The sequence below is a fragment of the Mus pahari genome, chromosome 12, assembly GCF_900095145.1.
Source record: "Mus pahari chromosome 12, PAHARI_EIJ_v1.1, whole genome shotgun sequence".
Classification (NCBI taxonomy): Eukaryota; Metazoa; Chordata; class Mammalia; order Rodentia; family Muridae; genus Mus; species Mus pahari.
This window is the reverse complement of record NC_034601.1, coordinates 1,106,992-1,126,768: the sequence shown is the minus strand read 5'-3', so window position 1 is coordinate 1,126,768 and position 19,777 is coordinate 1,106,992. Positions and strand designations below refer to the sequence as shown.

Below are 19,777 nucleotides of genomic sequence, written 5' to 3'. Positions count from 1 at the left end.
ACTGAAGTGCTTGTATCACCAGGGTATGCACCATCCCAGCTTCTGTGGTGCTAGAGGGTCAGACTCGAGGCTGTGCTGCTGGCAAGCGCTCTGCCGACCCAAAGGGGATTGTTTTAGAACTGCTTTGTGCTGTTGGGGAAACTGCTTAAGACAATCAGTTGGCCCTGTAAAAACTTCACTCCGAGGCTCTGTTATCTATGAAAAGGTTGGCTGGGGAGGGCTGCACGGCTTATATTTTAGATACATAGTAAAACGCTGAGTCATGGGTCCCCTGTGCAGACCTTCCTTCCCCTGTGTCCAGGATCTCTGCACCCTTTCCTGGGTCTGGTCCAGGGCTCCGGGTCTCTCTTTAAGTGAAGGGGACCCTATGGTAGTTGGGTCTCAGGCTTGGGTTTCACAGGTTGGTGTGCTACAGCCGTGGAGATTTCAAGCGCTTGGCAGATCCAGGGGCCTCTTGGGTATCCCTTGAGACAGGGATCAATGGTGGTAGCTGTGGCACTGGTGGCAGGGATGGTGGCCGTGCCGTCGTGATGTTGGTGGCAGAGTGTAGAGTGGTGGCAGAGGTGATACTGGTGCGGGAGACCAAGGCTGGAAATGAAACAGGAGAGACCCGTGCTGTGTGCCTACATCTCTGGAAGGAGCTGGCCTTATGGGGTTCTCCCCACCAGGGAACGGGAGCTGGAGACTGGAGGTACACTGTAAGCCATGGCAGGACTGGCCACTGTACCTCTGGTTCTGCTCCTAAACACTTCCTCAAGGGTGACTGAGACACAGAAAGTCCAAGATGGGTGCTAGAGTTCAGAGGTCCACCTTGGGGAGGGGCTCAGGGTTTGGGCACAGGCATCTGGGCTAAGCCTCAACTACTCTACCTTTGACAAGAAAAACAGCACCACCCTGCTGAACCAGAAGGATAAGAACCAGAAGAGACAGACAGTAGGAAGTGGTGTTCTGTGAACATTAAGGTGCTTCTAGAGGGCCAGAGATGTGAACCAAAAAGCTCAAGGACTAAGTCCTCTCAGATTGATCCCTGGCAGCCCCGGCCAGGAAGCTCAGAACTAGAAGTGACTTCATTTGCCCCACCTCTGCAGCCAGGGTGACCTCTGGGGACAGGCTCCTGCCAAGAAACTCGAAGAAGCCCAGAACAACTGGAGGCCCCAGGACTTCCCCTCCCCTTCCATCCCCCTCCTCCCAGCCAGACGAAGGTGACTGGCAGGGTGTGTGTGGGCAAGGCAGGCATAAAGGTAAAGGGGGGTGGGGGGATGAGTGGAGTAAGATCTGGGATATCAGTGAAAGGAATGGGGAAGGACCAGGAGAAACTGGAGGTCTGCCAGAGCACCAGGTGGGTCAGGTACTCACGTGGATAGCCCGGAGCAAGTAAGGATCCTGGGCGCACTCGATCAGTCAGGTTTGGAATGGTGTAATATGAAACTTTCACAGCTGAGAAGGAAAGATCTAAATAGCTGGAGCCCTGCCCAAAGTTCTGACTCCAACATCAAGCCAGACTTTGCATCCTGGGGGTTTCCAAGCAAGGTGAAGCCTTTGAGCTTGTCCCAACCCAAGCTCCGCTATATAATCTGTTTCTTACATACCATCCACTGAGAGGAAAGGCCCTCGGGCGATCCCTGTAGAAGGTCTTCAGTGATGGAGATGGCATTAAGTGTCTCCCCACTGGTCCACTCGTCTCTCCTGAGACCGCCTCACCCAAGCAGACCTCCCTTGTTCATTTGTGAAATGCCTCACCTGGTTGCTACGGGCAAGGTTTCTGGAGAGGCTGGCACAGAGGTGGGGCTCATCGAACATTAGCTACACTGCTTTCAGATCTGCAATGTGGTTGCTGAGCAGTCAATTTCTGCCAGGGCAAAGGGCCTGGGAGATGCTGTTCTACCTCCTTGGAAATAGGGTAGGGCCTGTGAGTGCATTACATCGTGGGCTCCTAAAAAGTACATTCTGTGGAACTTACAGAAGTGACCTTATTGAAACAAAAGGTCTTTGCAGGTGTTATTTCAGGTCTTGAAATAGGATGACCCTAGGTTACACTAAGCCTGAAGTTCAGTGACAAATGTCCTCGTGAAAGTCAGAAGAGAAGAAAGCAATGGCTGCTGGAGTGACCTGGCCCCAGCCAGGAGGCTTCAGCAGTCACAGGAGCAGGCTGAGACAGAAGAGACTGGGCAGCTCTGAGGAGAACACAACTCTGCCAGCACTGTGTCTTAGGACCTCAGTCTTGAGAGCTGGGAAAACCATCCTGCGGCTTTGGGCCCTGGGCTGTGGTGGTTAGCTCTGGCAGCTGCTTTGGGGCGTATCTTCAGTTTACCATAGCAGCACAGCCAAGTCTTACCTCCTCTGCATGTCTGAACTAGTGCTCTGGTCCATGGGCAGCCCATGGGATTACTATAGGTTAGATGCCCCAAGGATCCCGTATCATTCATGATATAAGAGCTGCTTTAGACATCCCCTTCCCAGGGGAAAACATCTCCAGGGTGTGCAGAGAAGCTCCGTTTTTGTATTACTTTACTACACAACCAGTGGTGAAATCAATAATTTCCAGGTCTTAGACTCCAGGGTAACCATAGCAACCAATTCAAAGTGCAAAAAGGTTGGGGTCTCTTACTGGTCTGACCCTTGGCCTCCTGGGTCTGGCCCTGTTCAAGGTTCTTTACCCTTACCCTAGTGTTTATGCTCCAAGAAGATTCATCTCTTCCTACCCATCCTACCGCAGGACCTTTGAACCTATATTCCCCCAACCTGGACCACACCCCTCCCTCTCCTCCCCTTCACCAACTAAACTCCTGTTCCTTTTTCGAAGGTGTTCAAGGAACTGTCCAGTTGATCTCTGTGGACTAGCTTTGCCTGGCACAGCTCTCATTACCAGCCCAGCATCCCCACCCCCTCTGCCAGTCTTTGCCAGGGTCCAGCCAAAGGCAAGACCAGCCCTGAGTCCACCAGCACCCCCTTGTTCTGACCAGCAGAGTCAGGTCCCACAGTGGGAATCCCAGGAGACACCAGTGCTTACCTGCAATGTCCTTCTCCCCAGCCCGAGTCCCAAACTGGCTGCTCATTCGGCCTTTGTACAGAACTCCGTCTACTCCCAAGATGTCCACCTCCGCCTGTGGGATGGCCCAGGTCCCAAGTCAGGGTCTCCCCTGCCACCCCCTTTCCTTGATGCACACAGATGCCCAGAGCCGGAGTACAGCTTCCTCAAGGTACCCAAAGATCAGAGCTTCATCTCACACCTGGGCTAGGTATGCTGGTGTCTAGCCTCCGGGAGGGGACACAGCCAGACTCACAGTGTCATAGTCCATCAGCTCAGGGTCCCCATAAGGATAGAGTGTTGACAGGTCATGTGACTTGTGCTTCAAGATGTTCTCATTTCGGGGCCCATCACCCCAGTCCTTCTGGAAGCCCTGACCCTCCTCATGGACTCCAAAGTTCTGGAAATGCAGCTGCTGCTGTTGTTCCCTGGACAGGGCAGAAGATCAGCAGCCACATGGAGACCCCTCTACCACAGCAGAGACTCGCACAGGGCTCTGGATAGTATCAAGGAAGGTGGGCAGAATGGCAGGCAGGCCTGGGGCGTGGTGAACCAATACAGACAAGGACAGTTCTGGGAGAGAAATAATCCATACTCCTTCCCTGAACCAACCACACCTGCAGGCCTGCTCTGGCCTTGCCACACACATGCACACTCTGACCTGGGCTCCAGCCATCAGGCACAGTATGCGAGCCAGCATAGGTGGTTTCATTCTTTCCCTGGCACTGACTACCCCTTCAGTTGTTCACTCCACCAACCCGGCCTCACCCCTGGCCAGAAGCTCACATAGGCTAGGCCCTGGAAGGACCCCTGCCACCCAAGGATGAAGGAGATGGCAGCTGGCTAGGCTAAGTGAGAAAAGTGATAGCAGGTAAGACTCCCCAGCCACTCACTGGCTGTGGTCTTGGGCAGGTCACATAGTCTGAGCCTCAGTCTCTTCAACTGTGAAGTGGGATGATAATAGACAGTACTTCCCCAGGAAGCCCTATAACCCAACAAAGTTTCAGCAAGGGCTCCCAGAGGATCCAGTTATTCACTCACAGGAAACAAGCATGGTAACCCTGGATTCCAGGGCTCATAAGCCTTAAGGCGAAGCCCTCCTGTTTACAAACACCCATTCACTCAGCAGTGCTAAGGATTCATCCAGGGCCTGTGCGTGCCGGAAGGAAATGCTGTCACTGAGCTATGATGCCAGCCCTTTCGTCTTTACTTTGAGGCAGGTTTTACTATGAAGCCCTTATGATACGTTTGCCTCCGTCTTGTGAGTAGCTGGCACAATATGCCTCTGCGACAGGGCCCAGCTAAGTTCCAGGTCACAGTAGATGCCAACACAAATGTTGGTTCCTCTGCTCCACTGCCTTATCGGCCACACCACAACCTCCCAGACGGGCATCCTGGGCCCTCATTGGTGCCTGCATTGAAGGAAAGTTTCTCCAGGGCAGGGGTCTTGGCTCTCCGAGGGTGGGGTGGACATAGCCCTCACCTCATCAGCTGCCGCTGCAGATACTCGTAGCTGTTGGCACTGGCTGGCCTTATTCGGGACAGCCCAGGGGTGTTGCGGATGGTGATCAGCTGTCTGCGGAGGCAGAGCAAACCAGAGTTGTGAGAGGTGGCCGTGGCCAGCAGGGGGCCCCAGGCTCCCAGGCCCTGAGAGAGGAAGTGGAGTACTCTTCCCGCTCCCAGACTGGGTGTTTGCAGCTCACAGCCCAGAGCCCACAAACAAACCGCAGGACCTCTGACAACTGGGGGACTGTAGAAACACCATTCTGGATATAAAGTCAAAACCAAGCCAGGAGTAGTGGTGCACCTGTACAAGCTCAGCCCTTGGGAGACTGAGGCAGGAGGGTAGCAAGTTCAAAGGTAGCGTATACTATTAGTACAAACTAAGTTCAAGGTTAAGCCTACCTTTGACCTTTGGCTATATAGAAAGGCCTTGTCTCCAGTAATAAGTAAGTAAGTAAATAGTAGTTGAAAACCAAAGGAAGGGGATCCTAGAGAGAGGTTGCAGGTAGGTGTTTGCCAGGAGCTATGGGTACATGGAGGGGAGGCACTGCTCAGAAGGGGTGTGGTGAAGGGCACAGACGTGCGAGAGCATGGCAGCTGTACATCATGGACGCGTAACTGTGGCACGCACCTTCAGATGGCTAAGGTGGTATCCTGTGTATTTTGCCTCCAAAAGGAAACAAAAATAAGGAAACCCAGAACAGCCTTCCAGGAATCTGGGCCCGCTCCACCTCTCCATCTGAGCTGTGTGGTTAAACACGCAGAAGTGTCCTTACATATAGATGGAAAGTCGCAATGATGTGTGCTCAGCGAGACATTGGCTAGCATTTTATAAAACACAGGAAGGCACCAAGGAACAAGCCTCGTAACCAGAGATAGGCCTGGACATTCATATCCTTCCAATAGTTCTCCCTGTTTATGTAATTTCCCTTAGTCTCTGGAACAATGCCCTGACAGCGTTAAAGATTAGAGGACAGACCTACACCCCCATCTAGGGAACCACAGAGGTGGAACAGGTGGTGGCTATAGAATGGCATAGAGGGATGGGTATATACATGGGTGGGTGTGTACATTTGCATATGGAACAGCTGTATGTGCTTGAGGCCTGCAGGGCGGGGTCAGGGTGTTTACAGGTGACTACAGTAGAAAAGCACACCGGGCCTACACTGTATGCTGGATCCTGCAAACCTGGAGGGCGCCCTCTGGCGGCAGTACTCACGGGCCAGTCATCATCTCTACGGGCCTGTCGCAGGAGATGCACTTCACCCTCTCGAACAATTTCCTGGAGGACAAGGAGGTCAGTGGCCTTTGGTTAACAGGGCCTGGACAGGGGGTGAGGTGAGCTTAAAGTCCCTTAGTCCCCTTTGTCTGTGCCTGTGGCCCCGGAACGGAGCGCTTTGGTTTCCCGCCCACTGAAGACTCAGACAGCAACATCACATCTATTTTTTTAAAAATGCCCTTGGTGGAGGGAGATATGTGGAACCTGATCGCGAGCCTGCCTGCCTGGGGACAGGAATCACTGGGCCTCAGTGTCTAGATAGGTCTGCCAATTGTGTAGGCTTGTCCTGGTTCCCTTCCCCTCTCTGAGCCTCAGTTTCCTCATCTGAAGAGAAGGCTAGAAGCGCTCTGCTCCCTCCCTTCCTCCCTGCCCCCCTCCCCATAGCTGAGATCAGGAATTCTAGACTTTCCTCTGTTGGCAGGAGCATCAGCAGTACCACCCTTGGTGAACTCACTTCTTAAAGCCTGCAGCGCTGTCAGGGTCAAATCTGAGACCTTCTAGCAGAAGCTTCCGGACGACCTTCCAGACCTCTTCTATGTCCTTCTTCAGGCTATTCAGATCGCTCTGGACTAGCTGCCAATCACAGGGAAGACAGAAGGACAGTCAGTGAGCTCACCGGAACAGCCTGTGGAGTCATACACAGAAGAAGAGAAAGACATCGAGGGCCTTAGGAAAACCATTTAGCGCATGGCTTTGCGGGTGCTCTTGACACAGGGAAGTTGCAAGGTGAGATTCCCAGTGGCCATTGCAAGAAATGACATCAGTTCCTGCCTCCAAACCCACTGTTCTGCTCAATTGCAGGGTTGGAGGCTGGAAAACTATTTCTCTAGTGAACACCATGCCCTGACTTTCACAATCTGATAAATATTTATGGAAACTGCATGTAAAATGGACAGTTCCTTTAATATACTCACAAAGTATGTGTAGTGGCTATTCCTTTTTTTTTTTCTTTTTTTCTTTTTCTTTTTTTTTTTTTTTTTTTTGAGACAGGGTTTCTCTGTGTAGTTCTGACTGTCCTGGAACTCACTTTGTAGACCAGGCTGGCCTCGAACTCGTAGTGGCTATTCCTGGTTGTCAACTTGACTATATCTGGAATGAACTACAATCTAGAAATGGAAGGCTCCCCAGCGACCCTAACCTGGAGGCTGGGAGATAGAAGTTTCTGACCTAGACCTTGGCATGGAGATCTTGAGGCATAGTGGCTATGGATTCCAGAATATTAAGGCAGGGAGATCTCCAAATTCAAGGTCATCTGGGATTAAAGGTGTGGTGGCACACACCTTTAATCTGGGCNACACCTCTGCTGGAGACCATATAAGGACATTGGAAGAAGGAAGACTCTCCTTTGCCTGCTTGCCATGTGGGACTGAGCAACTGCTAGATCCTTGGACTTCCATTCACAGCTGCTACTGACCATTGTTGGGAGTTGGATTGCAGACTGTAAGTCATCAATAGATTCCTTTACTCTATAGAGACTCCTCATAAATTCTGTGACTCTAGAGAACCATGACTAATAAAGTATGGAAACATCACAATCAAATATTACTACTACTGCTGAGGTAGGCTCGCTCTCTCTCTCTCTCTCTCTCTCTCTCTCTCTCTCTCTCTGGTTTTTCAAGGCAGGGTTTCTCTGTATAGCCCTGGCAGTCCTAGAACTCACTCTGTAGACCAGGCTAGCCTCGAACTCAGAAATCCACCTGCCTCTGCTTCCCGAGTGCTGGGATTAAAGGCGTGTACCACCACACCTGGTTTGCCTCTATCTCTTAAGAGAGATTAAAGACATTAAAAGATTAAAGGCATGCACCACAATGTCTGGCAAATTTATTATTTCTCTTTTTAAAAAGAGTTGGTTGGGGCTGGTGAGATGGCTCAGTGGGTAAGAGCACCCGACTGCTCTTCCGAAGGTCTGGAGTTCAAATCCCAGCAACCACATGGTGGCTCACAACCATCTGTAACAAGATCTGATGCCCTCTTCTGGAGTGTCTGAACACAGCTACAGTGTACTTACATATAATAAATAAATTAAAAAAAAAAAAAGAGTTGGTTGATTTTTTTTTTGTGCGTTTCATACCATGTGCTCAGTCCCGTTCATCTCCCTGTCCTCTCATCTCTGCCCTCCACCCTCACAGTCTTCATCTCCCCTAAAGAAAATTTAAAAATTAATAAATAACAAAAACAAATCTCAACGTGGAAGCTGCAGTGTGTCCCACAGTATACCCACACATCTGTACTTGCAAATAGTAATTCCAATGAGTCTCTGGTCGGTTTCAAGGCCTCTGGCTTCTGCTATACTTTTAATACTGAATCTTCATGGGGCTCCTCTGGAATATTGTTATTGCCCTGTGCCATGGGGATGCTGCAGATTTGGGTCTGTAGGACAGGCCCCTTCCTCACATGTTACACAGTTCCTAGATGGGAAAATGTTGAGGTGGGCCAACTCTGGGCCTGGGTGGGAGCTGAGCTGGTCAGCACACCATCTTTCTTGCACCTACACTACCAGGGCAAGCCCTCTACTGCCCGGGCTAGCTCACCCAAGTCTACAGCTCACAAGGCAGGACAGCTCTCCCAGGCCCCTGCCCTGCATGGCTGTTGAGGGTGGGATTGGTTGGGACCAGTTAGGAGTGGATGATTATTTCTTTTGAGGCACTGCTTCACTATGTAGCCAAGTCTGGCCTGGAGCCCACTGTCTTCCTGCCTTAGCATCAGAAGGGCTGAAATTGCAGCCTCATACCTCCACATCTGCCTTCACAATCCACTTTTAGAACATCATTCTCCAAGGAAACTCCATTACCAGTCACCCCTATTTCTTCCCAAATCCTCAGCCCCTGGCAATCAGTAGCCTACTTTCTGCTTTAGGATTTGACTATTCTGGATCCCAATTTGTTTTCCCTGTAAGACAAGATCTTGCTATATTACCTCGGCTCACTCCAGACTCCATAGCCCAGACTGGACTTGAACTTGTGATCCTCCTGAGTGCTGGGATTACAGGTGTGCACACTCCACCCACATCCCAAGTACAGTGAGTTATATGATAATTCCTGCTTGGATCACATTGCCAGCTTTAGAATCAGCTCCATGTCAGCAAGAGAATCATGGGTCACCTGATCTGTGGATGCTATGGGGTTGTGACTTTGCACTCATTTGGATCCTTTCTTTGATGAACATGTCACCACAAAGACAGTGTCCCCATCTGCTTGGCTCACTGTTTATCCAGCAAGGAGCACAGGGGCTGGGACTCTCTGTCTACGTTCCCAAGGTGTGGCACACCGAGGTAGTCACTGAATGATAAATGAACAAATGACAGGCATGGAGAAAGCCCCAGCCTACCAATTTTCTTGCACCACCCCAAGCATTCTGGAAGTCAGCCTCCAACATGGCTCCAGATGTGGCTGGGACTCACCACTGGAGCCGGTGTCTCTTGGCATTGAATGGGATCAGCTTCTGTAGCCAACAGGCTAATGCAGAATGATGTAAGTGATGTAGACAGTTGTGTAGCAAAAGACATCGTACATTCTTCTTACTGTCTTGGGTCACTGGGTCACTGGGTCTGTGTGTGTGTCAGGGGAAGTTGGCTGCCATGTTATAAGGCCCCTTAATTGGCCCTAGGAAGGAGTCATTAAATGATAAACTGAAACACTTTTCCAACAGTCACATGAGGGTACAATCTTTGAAATGGCTTCGTATAGCTCATTCAGATAATACAGCCGGGAATGACATGTGCGTCTGACCTTGTGAGTCACAGATCCTGAATCACCCGGGGAAGCTGCTTCTGAATTCTTGTTCTTCAAAACTATCAAAATTGCTCTTTGAGGCTGCTAAACTCTGGGACATTTTGTTAAGTAGCAAATGCTAACTAATACAGGCTCACCTTAGTGTTCATGTCCTTCCTGATATGTTTCAGAGCCTTCTTCCAGTCAGACTCGTAGTTTGTGATTTTCAAGAGCACGCTGTGAATCATCTCATTCAGCTCCATCGCTGCTGTCTCCAAGTCCACTCGGTTTGCCTTGCTTGCCAATGCGTCCCTGTTAGCTTTCTAGGGAGAGGGGTTCGGGGCAGCAAGACTGCTGGGAGGTGAGCCCTCTTATCCTTGTGCTCAGTTTCTCTAGCTGAGGGTCATGGATGTATAGCCTTGGCTTAAGTTCAGTGTTCATGTCTATATACGCTCAAACACAACTGTGGGATCTGAGCCAAACAGGAAAGTTGACGTGTGATTTTTTTTTTTTTAAGACAGAGTCTCATGTATACCAGACTGGCCTTGTATCCCATAGTCCAGGATGACCTTGAATTTCTGATTCTTCTGCTTTCTGTGGTAGAATTATGGGTACCTGTCACTATGCACAGTTCATGTGATGCTGGGGATTGAACCCAGGCCTTCATGCATGCCAGGAAGGCACAAGACCAGTTGTGCTACATCCCCAGACTGATTGATACCTGATTTTATTTTATTTTATTTTATTTTATTTTATTTTATTTTATTTTATTTTATTTTATTTTTGAGACAGGATCTTGCTATGGAGCCCTGGCCGGCCTGGGACTCATTTTGTAGACTAGGCTGGCCTTAAACTCACAGAATCTACCTGCCTCTACCTCCCAAGTGGCATGTGTCTCCACACCTGACCCGATGCCTGATTTTTAAAACAATAGTGTCACCAATCACCCGTCATGGAAAAGAGGGGTGGGTGGGTAACTTTTGAGAGGAGTGGGATTTCCTGAGTGAATAAAGGCCGAGCGAGCGCTCCTGCAGCCTCTGCCCGGGTGCTTCTGCTCCCCTGGTTGGCAAATCAGAGGCTGGAGAATGGCAGGGAGAGGAAATCGGGGCTGGGGGGAGGTCTCTGCTTACTTCATTCAGCTCCAGATCCATCACCCGTTTATCTGCCTTAACCAGGTCCAACCTTTCGATCTCTGCCTTGAGGACCTAAGAACAGAACACAGGCAAGTCAGCCTCTGTCGTGACCTTGAGGGTAGCAGCTACTCTGTGCTTCTGACTTTGCCACGTGGACAAGAAGCGGGTGGGATGATTAGAAGGCTCACAGGCAGCAGGGACAGGAGAGGGCAAGAGCAAGGGACAAGCTGATCCTCGGAGGGAGAGGGTGTCAACCCCAGAGCAGCACAGACCAGAGCTAGTGATTCACTTCCGTTGGTGTGGAAGGCCAGTTCACCTTGTCTGATTGACAAGAGGGTCCACTACTCACAGTCCACACATAATTTCACGAAATCCTCTGTTAGTGCTGGCCTGTCCCCTACTAACCTATCCCCATGACAGGAACAACAGATTGCTTGCTTGCTTGCTTGGGAAGAGCCTCCCTTGTCCCCAGAGCCTAGCATCACTTTTTCTCTCAGGTCTCACATTGTCTTCTCTCTTCACTTCTGGTCTCCTTCACCCATAGGAAAAATTCCCAACTTAACTACTCAGTTGAGGACCACAGTCTTCAGCTTGCCTTGCATTTATTCTGACTGGGATGTACATGATGGTCAGTGGGTATGTATGGCTAACCTTCTTCACCCACCCTCCCTGTGTCCTAGTAGTGCTAAGGATGGAGGGCTCTGTGGATGCTGTCGAGCACTTTCTACCTCACCTACATGTCCATCCCGTACCCTCTTTGCCACTGGATTGAACATAAGAGTTAATGATCAGAGACCAGCCATGATGGTCCAAGTGGTGACATTATGAATAGCAGTCACAAAAAACTAGAAACTGCAGCTTGTGTCTGCAACACCAACGAGCACCCTACCAGCTCTAAAGCAATCTCTTGAATTTTTTAATGTGAAAGATAAATACATCTGTATTTTAAGTAGGTTACTTGGGGATTCTCATGTTATTTGAAGTTAACCTCAACTGTAATTCACGCCAAGTCATTACCACATCCATCTTGTCCCCAGATGGTTTTCCAAGGTCACCAACAAGAGAGGTGGGTGTGGCAAAAAAGCCCCCAGTTTGGCCTCTCAGTTGCTTTCTCTGGCCCAGCGCTAGCCTGCTTGCCTAGGATGCCTGAGGCCCCAGGTTCTCTTCTCAACCCCGAGGGAAGAAGAACTGGTTCAGGGAAAATGTTATGAACATAAATAACTGTTGGTGCAAGAAAGCCCCTTATCCACTCACTGATCCCTTCAGCAAATGTCACGAAGCCTTAAATCTGTCCTTCTACCCTCAGGTTGATGACAAGATTGGACTCAAGATTGGACACTGTCCAAGCCCTTTATGTATGGGTGATTCTTTAAAAAAAAAAAGTATGTATATAAATGTTTTAGCTGTGTGTATGTATGAGTACCACAGAGTGCACGGTGTTCCCGGGACCCAGGAGAGGGCACTGAATCCCCTGAGGCTCGGGTGCTTGTGTGTATGGGTTTTAGTTTTGGTTTGGTTTGGGACAGGGTTTCTTTGTGTAGCCCCAGCTGTCCTGGAACTCGATCTGTAGATAAGCCTGGCCTCAAACTCACAGAGATCCACCTTCTCTGTCTCCTGAGTGCTAGGATTAAAAGTGTGTGTCACCACTGCCCAGCTTTGGAATTATAGTTTTAAGCTGCCATGTGGATGCTGGGACTGAAAGCCAGGTGCTCTGCAAAAGCCAATGCTCTTAACTCCCTCCAGCCCCTGGGATTTATTTTTAATTGAAGTATAATTTATGCAGAATAAAATGTTGTCTAGTTCCCTCGTATTTTGTAGACCCTTAGGGGATGGTCTCACAGTCCCAAGGAGTAATTCTCCTGTGCCTCCCTCTTGGTCTTCAGACCTCCGAACCTTCAGGTCATCCATTCGAATCTGGAGCCTTTCCACTGCCCTGTCCAGCACTGTGTAGTGACTCTTCATCGTATCTATCTGGTGGCCCCAAACTCTCTCCAGCTCTTCTTCCTAAACAGGAGAGACAGTGACAGCCAAGGCCTCTGCTTCTGATATTGCTGCAGGCAGAAGGGTCCTGACACCAAGAAGAGATACCAGGCCTGTGTACACCAGTCTGACATCCGACAGCACAGGAAATACTTATTGACAGAGACAAGAGAGCCCTCGGATTAACTCTGCATGGATGCAGCTGCTGTGCCACCCCAAGCACTTCTTCCGAGCCTTACTGGGAGGGTGACAGGAGGCTGGATCCTAGCTCAAGCCAAGCCACCACCTTCTCAAAAGTCCTTCTGTGACCACGACACTGACCTGCAGCCTGGCCTTCTGAAGGTTAATAATCTTTTCTTCCAGCACATTTACTGTGCTACCAAGTACGCCAGAGCTTCCCATGTTAGCTGAAAGTGAAAAGAGGGACCAGCTGTTAAAAGGAATGACGGAGGAACGTGGCTGGAGAGAGCTCCCATGTTTGTGCCATGTCCATATGACATATGAGTAAGTCTGGGGGCACTTAAAGAGAATGATAGATTTTTCTATTACAGTTTTTTTTTTTTAAGATTTATTTATTTATTATATGTAAGTACACTGTAGCTGTCTTCAGACACTCCAGAAGAGGGAGTCAGATCTTGTTATGTATGGTTGTGAGCCACCATGTGGTTGCTGGGATTTGAACTCTGCACCTTTGGAAGAGCAGTTGGTGCTCTTACCCGCTGAGCCGTCTCACCAGCCCCCTATTACAGTTTTTAAGAAACTCACAAAAGAAATTCTTTTGTGAACCAAGCATGGTAGTGCATGCTTTTAATCTTAGTGCTCAGAGGAAAAAGCAGGCAGATCTCTGAGTATGAAGCCAGCCTGGTCTACAGAGTGAGTTCCAGGACAGCCAGGGCTTCCAGAAAAACCCTGCCTTTGAGAAAGAGAGGGGGGAGAGAGAGAAAGAGAGAGAGACAGTGGGAGGGGTAGAGGGAGAAGGGATGGAGGGAGAGAGGGAGGGAGGGAGGGAGGGAGGGAAAGAGGGAGAGAAATTGACTAGTGCTTAAGCCAAAGGAGTGAGTAGCAAATGTTTGAAAACAGAGTTTATGGAGGAAGCCTGAGGAGGCAGGCTACAGGGAGGATCGAAGCCTGCGCTGCCCTCCCCTGATTGGCCAGGCCTACCTAAGTAATTTAAGCGTTGGTTTAAGGTGGTTGACAGGTTTGTAAACTCTTCCTTCAGGGAGTTATGCCTGCTGGGCATCTGGGCAATGTGGCTCATGGAGTACTGCACAGCCTTTTTCTTTTCTTCAGGACTCGTAGCCTGCATGGCATTTATCATGGCCTGGGACAGGACCGGTTTGGATGTGAAGGGGTTAAAGGGTGCTGCGAACTCTTCAGGAAACCCTTCCAACTCACCCTCACCGAAGGGTATGCTGGAAGTGGCCCCGTGGCCAAATCCTGCACCCAGGAAATCTGCAAAGGCCCCTAAAGGCCCTGATGATGCAATCAATGCTGCCTTGGTGGCCAGCTGGCTCGCAGGAACGTCCTGGATGGCCTTCACAGCATCTTTGGCAAGCTGGGCAGCTGAGTTTGCGTGGGCCGCGTAGGCAGCTGCAGCTGCTGCAGCTGTGGCAATAGCAGACTTCAGCTTCCTTATGGCAGATGAAGGGCCCTTATGGCGTGGTTCCAGGGCCTTGTCCTTCTGAGGTCTGTCTTTGTAGGCCACCTTTTTGAGGACTTTGACTTCAGGAACCTCATCTTTGGTGTCTGAGTCTTCGGGGGTCACATCCTTGGGGGCTTTGTGATAGGAAACCCTCTCCTTGGGGATTTTGTACTTGGGGACCTTTCCCTTGGGAATCCTCTCCCGAGCTCTTCCCTTGGGAATCCCATCCTGAGGAACCCCTTCTGTAGGGACCTCTTCCTCAAGAGCCCCATACACAGCCATCTCTTCCTGGGGAGCCTCATCCATGGGCATCTCCTCCTGATAGCCTTCCAGGTACTGTTCCTCATATTCAGTCCCTTTTTCTTCAGTTTCTGGGTACCACTGGGGCTCTTGGGGCAGTGACTGACTCCATAGTATGCCACTTCCCATGGCTGGGAAGGGAACCCTGGGCGTCGGACCCATAGGCTGAAGTGGACCTTGGCCAGGCTGGTAGGGACCCATATTCCACATAGGCTGAACGTTACCCCTAGCCCAGCCTCTTGGTAAGGCCCATGCACTTGGGGTAGCCATTCCAGGTCTAGGCCCATAGACTGGCATGAAATCAGGCCCAGGCACAAATACAGGGACAGGGACAGGGGTGGGGGCGGGGGCGGCAGTGGGGGCGGGGGCGGCGGCAGGGGCAGCTTGTCTCAGACTCTGTGTCAGAGACACAGAGGCCTGAGCCCGCTCTAGCCTCTGGGAGTCAGCAAGTTCTTCAGCCCGAGTGAGCTCCTCTTCCCTGAGGGCTCCTGTGGTTCCAAACTGCACCATGGTGGGCACAGGGGTGGCACTGTGGATGGGGATATGGATGTAGCCAGCATCCTCAGGCTGCTCCAAAGGAGACTCTGGCAGAGAGACCATGCTCTGCCAGACTCCGGACTGCTCCATTTCCAGCTTCTGCTGTTCCTGCAGGGGAAGGGGCGGAGCTCATTGGTCTGTTCCCATCCGCAGTATCCCAGTCGTCCTTTTCCACTCACCGGACTGAACATGGCCTCATGGAGGCCACTCCAGAGCACCATCTCCTCAGGTTGGGGGACAGCTCGAACCTTGTTCTGGAGGGTAACCTGTGTAGTGGGGTGGAGAAAGCGAGTGGGTGGCAAGTTAGGGCAGGTTGGGGGGGGATAGCATGTACGGCTCCCACACCTGCTCTTGGAGATTTGCCTGCTTGCTGAAACCCTTCCCATAGTGTGCTGTCCTCCAAACTCGTTGTAGCCCCTAGTGCGCTGGGTAAGAGACTAGAACCCAAAGATCTTACCACTTCCCGCTGCAGGGCACCCAACTTCCGGCTCTGTGTTTTCAAGTCATCACCAAGAAGTTCCAATTTTTGTGGGTTTACCTGTCCAAGAAACCGAATCTGAGGCTGGGGTACGGGTTCTGATCCCATCCTGGCTACTTCTCACCATATTAGCTAACAGAGTGTGGAATGGAAGGATGGAATTCGCAGGAGAGAAAAGGGGTTCCATTAAAAAAAAAAGTTTTGAAAAATGTTGGGCTACACAGTATTTGACAGTCTCTGAAATTTTCAGGACACTGAATGGATAGCTCATTAAGAATCTGCAAAAGCAGCCGGGTGTGGTGCACGCGGGAGGCAGAGGCAGGTGGATTTCTGAGTTCGAGGTCAGCCTGGTCTACAAAGTGAGTTCCAGGACAGCCAGGGCTACACAGAGAAATCCTGTCTCGAAAAACCAAAAAAAAAAAAAAAAAAAAAAAAAAGAATCTGCAAGGGGGCAAGGTCACAAGGCTGGCGGAGCAGACGTGCAAGGAGGGCTGGGAAGTAAGCATGAGTGGGGTGTGTGACATGAAGTTCACAGAGAATCAATAAAAATGTTATGTTATAGGGGAAAAAAAGAATCTTCAAGAGGAGAGATGGCAGTGTGGCTGAGTTGGTGACACCACCAAGCATATCCAAAGCCTTCAGCTTGATCCCCGGTGGTGCATAAAACCAGGAGTGAAGGTGCTTGCTGTGATGCGGAGCGGGAGAGTCAGTTCTAAGCCAGTCTCTACTACGGGAGGCCAGGCCGGCCTACAAAGTACAGAGCAGATTAACATTGAGGACACTGAATCTGCAAGAGATGGCTCAAGGAGGAATTATTTCTCACACATACTTGCCCCAAGGTGTCCTTTCTAGCATATTGTGGTCCTGACCCAGCCTCAGATGAGCCCAAAGCCCAAATGTTACATTAAATCGCGTTCTTTGGGGCAAATGGCCTAGCTGTAACACTTTGTGACTCCAACTGGACTTCACCTGCTGTGGTCTAGCGGCTGCTGCCTCTTGCTTCAGGATTCTGTGTAGTTCCATGGCAGGCTGCAATGTGCTCATGGCATGGAGTAGGGGCTCCTGCCCCTGTGCTAGGTTTAGCCTGCTTTGTAGAGTGGATAGTGAAAGGGAAGCTAGTGAACCTGAATTCTGCAGTTGCCCAATGCTCGGGCAACCCTGAGCTACATGGCGGCTCCCAACCATCTGTAACTACACCTTCTTCTACTCTGCATGCACCAGACACACATATGGCACAAAGACATGCAGATGAGCAAAACACGCATACACAACACATTAAAACATACATACCTTCCACCCATCCTGCACGCCCACCCATTCCCCACCCCACTCCCACCCATTTAAAGCAATTTACAAAGTAAAAACACAATAAATTCTATTATATTTCCTTTTTTTGTTTGTTTGTTTGTTTTTCAAGACAGGGTTTCTCTGTGTAGCCCTGGCTGTCCTGGAACTCACTCTGTAGACCAGGCTGGCCTCGAACTCAGAAATCCTCCTGCCTCTGCCTCCCAAGTGCTGGGATTAAAGGCGTGCGCCACCACGCCCGGCTGTATTTCCTAAGTTAAAATGAAGTGGGTTTCTGCTATTAATACCTGAGGGGTCACAGAAAGTTCAGGGGGACGGGGCAAACAGTTCTCTAGGGCAGCTTAAGCCTTTCTCCTCCCTTCCTGGTGAGCAAAGGGACAGCAATGACTACCTTTTCAAATATAAACTTGATTGTGTCCACATCCTTCTGAATAGTCGCCACAGAGCTCTTGAGGACATGAAGGTCGCTGAGCAGATCCTGCAGAGTCCTGGTAAACTGAACAGGGAGAAAAGGGAGGAAGCCATGAAATTTGGTGTAGAAAGAATTAGTCACATCAAAAGCTTTTGGTGCCGGGTGTGGTGGCGCACGCCTTTAATCCCAGCACTTGGGAGGCAGAGGCAGGCAGATTTCTGAGTTCGACGCCAGCCTGGTCTACAAAGTGAGTTCCAGGACAGCCAGGGCTACACAGAGAAACCCTGTCTCGAAAAACCAAAAAAAAAAAAGCTTTTGGTGACAGCCACGTAAGGGATCTTCTTGGTTCTTGAAAGGCCTAAAATGGATGTACCCAGGGACCAGCAAAGGGAACAGAGAGCAGCCTGGGTAGGGAAGGCACACATATAGTTCCTTCTCCCTCTCCTTTGCCTCTCCCCATCCCACTCTGTGTCTTTGTGTGTGTCTGTGTGTCTCTTTGTGTGTGTGTGTGTGTGTGTGTGTGTGTGATGTATAGTGGACATGAAGGCTCTAGAGAGGCAGTATAAATAGCCCTCATGTGGGAGCCCTTGGAGGCTTGGAGCAAGGGAGATGGGACTAGACTTGCATATTTATTTATTTTATTTTAAAATTACAAATTGATTGGCTTTTTGAGGCAGAGTCTCACTTTGTAGCCCAGGCTCTCCAGGAACTTACTTATGTAGCCTATACTGACTTAGAGTTCTGCATCTGCTACCCAAGTCCTGTAGATTCATAGTTTTAAAAGATCCTTCTGGTTGTATGTAGAGACTAACTCTGGCCGGTGAGAGAGGAAGTTACAGGGTCATAGCTCAGCTCACAGTGACTGGTGATTTTCTGTGACTTTCTAGGTTTTGATTCTTCAGTTATAACATGAGTGGGAGTGGAAACACAGTTATGTGTGCAAACACCCCGAAGTGTGGTTAGCTATTTCACACATAACAAAATGGCACAAGCCAGTACTTCTCTACAGTTACATGAAGAACAAATGTATAATTTATATATATTATAATTTATACACATTTTAAGGATGGAACTTCCTGGTAAAAGATGAAGAGTGGCAGAATGGGTAACAATAAGATACAGTTATGCCAGGCATGGTAGTGCATGACTTTAATCCCAGCACTCGAGAGGCAGAGGCAGGCAGATCTCTGTAAGTTCAAGGCCAGCCTGGTCTACAGAACAAGTTCCAGGACATCCAGGGCTATACAGAGAAACACTGTTGTGGAAAAACAAAAACAAAAACAAAAATCCAGCTACATGCTATGTAAAGGGTGTGTGTGTGCGCAAGCACACACGTGTGCATGTGTGTATGCACATGTGTGCATGTGTCAGTGCATCTCTGTGTGTATGTACCTCAGTCACCATCCACCTTATTTTTTGAACCAGGGCTTTCAGTGGGATCTACAGATCATTGATTGGTGTAGGGCAAGTGGCCGGCAGTCCCAGCTTTCCTCTGGGTTCTGCATCTCCAGCACTGGAATTCCAGGTGGAAACCACATGCCTGGCTTTTCATGTGGTTGGTGGGGAGTAGAACTTAGATCCTCATCCTTGTGTGACAAACACATTACCAATTGGGGTATCTCATCAGCCCAAGAGTGCCACACCACTTCCAGTAGGATCTGTGTGACAAGTTCCACAGACTGAGGCAAGTGACCTCAAAAGGGGGAGGCCTCCTGAAATCAATTGTGGAGAAAAAATATTGAGCCGTAGTTCTCATGGCAGTCTATCTGTTTTGTTTTCTCTTATTCCTTTTCTTATTTACATGTTCCTGGTAGCCTAGGCCAAGATCTTAAGAGAGAATAATGGGTAAGAAACCATCCCTAGAGATGGGGCCACTAACATGACCTTACCCCCAGGGAAACCAACGCTTTACTTTCTAAATCATTTACAGAACTATTATAATAAAAATTTCCCCAACAATAAAATTTCATATGGCTATATGTGTGTCTTCGGAGGTGGGTTTTGGTATATGGTAAAGAAAGCCTTAATTAGAAAGAATTAAAATAGTTTAAATTTACATATTGAAGAATTATTTTTAAAAAATCAGGCACTAGATGTTAAATAATAATCGACCATGGGGCTGGAAAGTTAGTTCAGTGGTTAAGAGCACTGACCGTTAAAGATTTATTAACCTGCTCCCAAATATATGCTACTAACCTTAGAAGACATCCCCCACTGAATACATTCTTTTAGAATTGTTATATTTTGATGATTTATATTAATAATGTTACCTGTTCTGTTTGTGATTTGCTGAATACATAGTTTTAAAGTTGTAATGCTTGGATGATTTTTGTGCTTTCCTGTACAAAATGATTTTTGTTGGTATTTGTGAGCATTTCACTGGATATAGTTTCTAAGAGATGTAATGTTTGTTTTTTTAATGTATTAAAATCCCCTGCTTGAGAGCTGCAAAATGCACTCAGATTCAAAC

General features: G+C 49.3%; 1 protein-coding gene across 1 annotated transcript in view; it reads right to left on the bottom strand.

Annotated features, from left to right (window-relative positions):
* Nucleotides 1–371: 371 nt before the first annotated feature.
* Nucleotides 372–19,777, bottom strand: part of C12H16orf96 (chromosome 12 C16orf96 homolog) — a 31,078-nt gene continuing 11,672 nt past the window's right edge. Inside the window, exons 2-16 of the mRNA XM_021208852.2 lie at nucleotides 17,287–17,391; nucleotides 15,570–15,650; nucleotides 15,292–15,378; nucleotides 13,795–15,220; nucleotides 12,955–13,040; nucleotides 12,547–12,657; nucleotides 10,651–10,725; nucleotides 9,679–9,843; nucleotides 6,265–6,383; nucleotides 5,751–5,813; nucleotides 4,512–4,604; nucleotides 3,285–3,456; nucleotides 3,011–3,104; nucleotides 1,357–1,437; nucleotides 372–588 (exon numbers count right to left, since the gene is read on the bottom strand). Coding sequence (XP_021064511.1) covers nucleotides 410–588; nucleotides 1,357–1,437; nucleotides 3,011–3,104; nucleotides 3,285–3,456; nucleotides 4,512–4,604; nucleotides 5,751–5,813; nucleotides 6,265–6,383; nucleotides 9,679–9,843; nucleotides 10,651–10,725; nucleotides 12,547–12,657; nucleotides 12,955–13,040; nucleotides 13,795–15,220; nucleotides 15,292–15,378; nucleotides 15,570–15,650; nucleotides 17,287–17,391 — 2,937 coding nt within the window. The 3' untranslated portion in view covers nucleotides 372–409. The remainder of the gene's footprint in view (nucleotides 589–1,356; nucleotides 1,438–3,010; nucleotides 3,105–3,284; nucleotides 3,457–4,511; nucleotides 4,605–5,750; nucleotides 5,814–6,264; nucleotides 6,384–9,678; nucleotides 9,844–10,650; nucleotides 10,726–12,546; nucleotides 12,658–12,954; nucleotides 13,041–13,794; nucleotides 15,221–15,291; nucleotides 15,379–15,569; nucleotides 15,651–17,286; nucleotides 17,392–19,777) is intronic.